The 6204-nt window shown below is 49.7% G+C and overlaps 1 protein-coding gene, 1 long non-coding RNA gene and 3 other non-coding genes across 6 annotated transcripts in view; 1 reads left to right on the forward strand and 4 right to left on the reverse strand.

The window, feature by feature from the left end:
- Positions 1-3096, forward strand: part of Lrrc75a (leucine rich repeat containing 75A) — a 43941-nt gene extending 40845 nt beyond the window's left edge. For both annotated transcript variants that reach the window (XM_042673896.1, XM_042673897.1), the window contains one exon: positions 1450-3096. In XM_042673896.1, the coding sequence (XP_042529830.1) occupies positions 1450-1981 (532 nt within the window). In that variant the 3' untranslated portion in view covers positions 1982-3096. The remainder of the gene's footprint in view (positions 1-1449) is intronic.
- Positions 3097-3537: 441 nt separating this feature from the next.
- Positions 3538-5330, reverse strand: LOC122103335. The gene is made up of 6 exons (XR_006146739.1): positions 5290-5330; positions 5000-5086; positions 4696-4745; positions 4308-4364; positions 3981-4046; positions 3538-3754 (listed from the first exon to the last, which is right to left on the reverse strand). It is a non-coding gene; the product is annotated as an uncharacterized LOC122103335 (long non-coding RNA).
- Positions 3825-3896, reverse strand: LOC122103639. Its single transcript, XR_006146812.1, has one exon. It is a non-coding gene; the product is annotated as a small nucleolar RNA SNORD65 (small nucleolar RNA).
- On the reverse strand, positions 4457-4527 carry LOC122103634. Its single transcript, XR_006146807.1, has one exon. It is a non-coding gene; the product is annotated as a small nucleolar RNA SNORD49 (small nucleolar RNA).
- On the reverse strand, positions 4824-4896 carry LOC122103635. The gene has a single exon (XR_006146808.1). It is a non-coding gene; the product is annotated as a small nucleolar RNA SNORD49 (small nucleolar RNA).
- Positions 5331-6204: the final 874 nt, after the last annotated feature.

Consider the following 6204-nt stretch of genomic DNA (forward strand, 5'->3'; position numbering starts at 1 on the left):
ATGCAAGGCAAGCGCTCTACCACTGAGCTACCTTCCCAGCCCCTTCCTATCTTATTGATGAGAGCAAGTTCTGGTACCTCCTTCTGTACACTCCACCTGCAAAACTGAAAGAGAAAATGGATCTTAGGGAGGCCTTCCCAGGCAGACAGAAGACTGACAGCAAGAGCCATAGATGGGAACTGACAAGAGATAGGAGAAGCCATGGGATCTGGAATGCATAAGGCAGCTTTGTGAGCTACTTCTTCACTGTTACAAGGAGTTCTGTGGGTATCTAGGGACCTCTTCTGTCTGATGCACACACTTGTAGGCCCAGTCCATTCTTCATTGGGGATCCATGTAAATGAAGCCTGCTCATTTCTCTCAGGTAGTTTCTCATACTTGAGTAAAATCCACACAAGGGACTGTGATTGTCAGTTCTTCCTGACCCTAGCCATATTGGCCTTCCTGCTGGCTTAGAAACACACTAAGCCTTCCAGCCTCAGGGCCTTTGCACCTGTATTCCTCTGTTAGAACTCTTCCCAAACTCTGCTGATGGCCCATACTTTATCTTCAAGTCAACTCATATGTCACCTCCTGTTAGGGGTGGTGGCACAAACCAGTAATCTAACTACTGAGTGGGTTGAGATCTGATTTGATTCTAACCTGGGAAAGAAAGTCTGTGAGATTTATCTCCAGCTAGCCACCAAAAAGCCAGCAAAGGAGCCTTGGCTCAAGTGGTAGAGTGCTAGCATTGAACAAAAAAGCCAAGCAAGTGTGCAAGGCCCAGTACCAGCATATACACACAAAATGCCATGCCTTGGGAGTTTTACCTTGCAACTCGGTTATGAGGCAAACAAGCCTCCCAGTTTCAGGAGACTTGGCTGGTTCTACCAATCTGTGCCCTTGCCTTAACCTGTGAGCCCCTTCCCCCCTCATCCTTCCTGGGGTTGGGGCCTCCTAGGGCCTAGCCTGGGGTACTTGGGAATTCAGAACATCTTACCAATGCAAAGAGAGAAGGGCACACCCACCAGCAGGTAGTGCAACCTGGTTCTGAAGCCTGAAACAGATGGCAGGGAGAGGGAGGGGCTGAGTCCTGAGGAGGCAACTGATCCCACCAGGCCTGGGCCCTGAGCCCTCCCCTGCCTGCTGCCCTAACTGGGAAGCGAAACTTCAAAGACAGGCCTCATAGTCCTTGAGCCTGTTAGAAAAGACTCAGCTGCCACTCAAGGGTGGCTCAGCCCAGGTGTCTACAGACATCTTGACAGCTACAAATGTTTATTCATCATTCACCTGAAGAAGGTAATATCCTGAATGCTTTGCATTTATACTACATAAAAACCCTTATATTGTTAGCTTCTTTCTGCTTTTGCTGGTACCACAGTTGAACTCAAGGCCTCCCACTTGCTCTACCACTTGATGCATGCCTTCAGCTTGGCTTTTGACTTGAACTTTGCCCCTTCTCTCCTTCAGCCTCAAGGCTCTCCTGACTGGGAACCCTCCAGACAATACAGTGGACCTGTCAGGCATTCCACTGACTTCCCGGGACCTGGAGCGGGTGACCAGCTACCTGCAGCGCTGTGGTGAGCAGGTGGACAGTGTGGAGCTGGGCTTCACGGGCCTCACAGATGACATGGTCCTGCAGCTACTGCCAGCCCTCAGCACCCTGCCTCGCCTCACCACACTAGCCCTCAATGGAAACCGGTTGACCCGGGCCCTGCTGCGCGACCTCACTGACATGCTGAAGGACCCCAGCAAGTTTCCCAATGTCACTTGGATTGACTTGGGCAACAATGTGGACATCTTCTCTTTGCCCCAGCCCTTCCTGCTCAGCCTGCGCAAGCGGTCTCCAAAACAGGGCCACCTACCAACCATCCTGGAGCTGGGGGAGGGTCCTGCCAGTGGGGAGGAGGCCAGGGAAGGGACAGTGAGCCAGGACTCTGAAGGGCTACATGTGGTACTTTCCGAAGACCAAGAGAGCAAGGGAACCGCAATTGAAACGTGACATTGAGAGCGCATCACCAGACCATCCTTGTGTAAGGCTAAAGCAGTTTGGGGATGAGATTATGGCTGCCAAGTCAACCTGGGCAGCCTCCCACACAGAAAAATAGCCCAGTGCACCAGGAAAGGGTGTGTTCATGGCTTTAATTCATACCACTCAAGACACATGCCCCAGAGTACCTGCTTGGTGGCTTGAGACTCCAGGGACCTCTCAGTGTAGCCCTTGCCTTGTGGAAATGGCACCTACACCTAACACAGGACTTCACAACTCTTAACTCATCTTTGGAAGGCAAACTCCAGACAGATGCTAAACATGTTCCCAATCCTAGGATCCTACTGAGGAAGGAGGGTGGTTGACAGCGGATCCCACAGTAGTCTTGATGAGTGTGAACATTTGGCAGCACACTTCGAAAGCCTCACTTTGGGCCACCACCCTGCAGTGTTTATTGTCCTAACAGCATGTCTAGGTCAAACTTAAAGCTAGAAAAACTTTGAAAATTCCTAGTCCTCACATGGGCCATTAATGAACCTGGCTCCCTCCCTTCTGGGTGGATTTCATTCCCTTTAGCAAAAAAAGCTGCTAAAGTATACTTTTAATCATTGCTATTTCACTATTGATTTAAAAGTCAGGACCATGAACAGGAGACAAATTGGGAGACTACCCACACACACCTGCCTCTTCTACAGTACTAACAAGATCAGGAGCCAACCATTTCCATTTAGGTACTCAAAAGTCAGTAAAATTTTGTGAGCCAAGTATGTAGTAGAACAGCCTAGGACAATCTGATCAAAACTGGCCAATAAGCCTCTACAAGTAGGGCAGATACTACATAGGATGGAGATTGTACTGCTCAAAGATTCCAAGTAGACAGAATGGAGCCAAGTCATGACTCAAAAGCTAAGGTGGGACACAGAAGTGTGAATGCCTTAAATGCTTTGAGAGTTTTCTGCGCCTCTAAGTCTATAGTTGTAAAAACAGCTTAGACTGACCAGAAGTTTACAAACATGGTTGCTAAAGCTAGACTAATCACAAGTTTTACTTTCTTCAAATACACATTTTTAAGAACCAATAACAAAGAATTCTTTATTTCATATTAGTTTATGGTAGCTGTGTGAAGACATTTTGGGCTTAATGAAAATTTAAAGTTTAGGCCTGGGAAGCTCAGTGGTAGAGTGCTTGCCTTGCATGCATGAGACCCTGGGTTCGATTCCTCAGCACCACATAAGCAGAAAAGCCAAAGTGGCACTGTGGCTCCAGAGGTAGGGAGCTAGCCTTGAGTTGTAAGGCTGAGGGACAGCATTCAGGCCCCATGATCGACAACAAACAACGCCCCCACAAAACAAAGAAAATTTTAAGTTTATTGAATAGTACAGAAGTTTATTTTGGGCCATCTAACATGTTCCAAAAAAAAACCTGCCAAACCAGGGCTGGGAATGTGGCCCAGTGGTAGAGCACTTGCCTTGCATGCCTGAGGCCCTGGGTTCAATTCCTCAGCACCACATAAGCAAAAAGAAAAAAGCCGGAAGTGGTGCTGTGGCTCAAGTGGTAGAACGCTAGCCTTGAGCTGAAGAGTTGAGGGTCAGCGCCCAGGGCCCAGAGTTCAGGCCCCACGACCAGAACCAAAAAAAAAACCTGCCAGACCAATTTTAAGGATGGTCTGGCACAGGGTGAGCAGGCTTCTTCTGCAAACACTGAAGCCCAGCAGGGTTCCAAATTCCAAATCAAAAAATGACAGCTATGAACCCCCAGGATGGCCCGTCTTCTTCTTGATATATCCTGCAAAGAAACTACATTTTAGTCTAATTTTTGGCTGCAACCAACAAGCATTCACTCAACCTAAAGACACCTTCAGAAAACCATAGGCTCACCACTTCCAATCTGCCGGTAATTCCAGCTATTTTGGGTGATTTCATCATTCGATATCCATTTCTTTAAATCAATTTTTGACCACTAGGTGCTTAGTTATTCCACCCTGAAATTTGTTATGAAGATCAAGACTTACCACCTTAGACTGAGCTGAACTGCATGCAACTTTCCTCAAACTCCAAGGACTAGAGACCATAGCCACCTATGGAGGGACAGAACCATTTCTGATGAAAGCCTCTACTTATAAAGTCACAAACTGAAAACCCATCCTAAGACCCACAAGCCCCTCAATATTTAAAAACCATAGCTCCAACTAGCTATTCTAGGGTCTCATCTACAGAGCACACAGGCAACTTCTCCAAGGCAGTGGGAACCCCTTCCTAACTACATTACATTCAGCTCTTACCTCCCCCGCAATCTCTAGTTAGTAGGAGGTGTTCTGTCAGTAAAGGCCAATGTTTACCTCATAGAAAGCCGGGTCTTCTGGCTCCCATCTCAGCTGGTTCCATTAATCTGCAACCTGGGCAAATATAACAACCATGTTTAGAGTTCAAACCAACATAATAGTGTCCCCAACAGCTCACTAGCTTGCTCACAAGCTCACTTGACTGCAGTCAGCCAGGAATAGTTATCGTCAGTTATCGCTTCTGACGGCACTTCCTACTAGTGATTTCATCAGAGCAGCCAAGCATCTCTTCTCCCACCCTCCAGACATCTTGTCTTTAACACTCACAGGAGATATTCAAGAGTCGCCATAACTCACAAGTCAGGCCGTTGGTTCCGACAATCTAATACTACAGAAAATGCAGCTAAAACCATCAAGGGCCCAGTGATTAGTCACTTGATCTTACCTCATAGCGAGTGAAATGCTGCTGTCTCCAACCTCCTGCCGTAGAGCAATCTGAAACATTAGAAAAGGGAAGTGGTTTCGTACAAATCCCAACACATACCTAAAACATGTCGAGGCTCGAGGGACTGCATTCAGATGTAAACGTGAAAGTCGTCAGTTCTCGCATCTGACGGCACTTCCTATTACTAGTATCATCAACCCAGCCACGTGCACTGACTGCAACCCAGCCACGTGCACTGACTGCAACCCGTCCACGTGCGAGCACCCAGGTGCCCCAAGCCTCAGACGCGCGGACGCCAACCTACCCAATTTCCCCATGTTTGCCTTCTTCATGGCGGGCGGGGGAACTGAGTCCTACCCTTCGCGGACGCCCGACTCCGGTGGCGGTGGCGCTGCAGAGAGAACACACGACTGTAAGCCGCCGTGGATTTAAGCCAACGCGGCCCCCGAGGTGCCCCAACACCGGGCTTCACAAATAGGGCCGGAAACAGGGCCACAGCCGCCTGTAGCTAAGCTCCCGAGAACCATGTTCCCGGCGGCGTACCTCGGCCTCTTGCACTCGCGGCTTGCAACCGTATCCCCACACAACACCTACCTGCATAAGGGCCAGAACGAAGAGAGCCTCCCGCCCGTGCTCCCGGCTCTTAAAGAGTCGGGATAGTCCAATTCTCACTTGAGGGAGGTGAGACTGGCAAAGACTCACGGGAACTTCCAGCCCATTTAGCGATACAGGTTCCTAGTATCAACCGAGACACTCCCCTATCCTGTTGAGCCATTGGTCTCTTCCATCTCCCAGCGAATTCTGGGTAACAGAGCAAGCGGCGAGTTCCGGAGCGCCCTAGCGCTGGGCGCGTGCGCATTCTCGCCTGTCTGCCACGAATGCTCCTTCCCTTGTGGATTCTACTGGAACGTGAAGTCGAGATCGCCCCTGAAGAAGGTTGTTTGTAGGATTGCGTAAGATAACAAAAGAGGCGCTGGGAAGGTGGCTCAGTGGTAGAGCGCTTGCCTCGCAGGCATGAAGCCCTGGGTTCGATTCCTCAGCACCACATACACAGAAAAACCGGAAGTGGCGCTGTGGGTCAAGTGGTAGACCAGCTAGCCTTGAGCTGAACTGCTGAGGGACAGCGCCCAGGCCCAGAGTTCAGACCCTACGACTGACACTAATAATAACAAAAATTGCAAGCCGGGAGCTGGTGGCTCACGCTGTAATCCTAGCTACTCAGGAGGCTGAGATCTGAGGATCACGGTTCAAAGCCAGCCCGGGCAGGAAAGTCCATGAGACTCTTATCTCCAATTAACACTTGAAAACCAGAAGTGGCGCTGTGGCTCAAGCAGCAGAGCGCTAGCCTTGAGCTGAAGAGCGCAGGGACCGCGCCCACCAGAGTTCATTGCAGCCGGGTGGCGGTGGCTCAGGCCTGTAATCATAGCTATTCAGGAGGCTGAGATCTGAGGATCACGGTTCAAAGCCGGCATGGGCTGATAGATTGAGGGTCTTATCTCTAACCAGAGG

Source organism: Dipodomys spectabilis, unplaced genomic scaffold, assembly GCF_019054845.1.
Source record: "Dipodomys spectabilis isolate Male_0828 unplaced genomic scaffold, ASM1905484v1 ptg000018l, whole genome shotgun sequence".
Lineage (NCBI taxonomy): Eukaryota > Metazoa > Chordata > Mammalia > Rodentia > Heteromyidae > Dipodomys > Dipodomys spectabilis.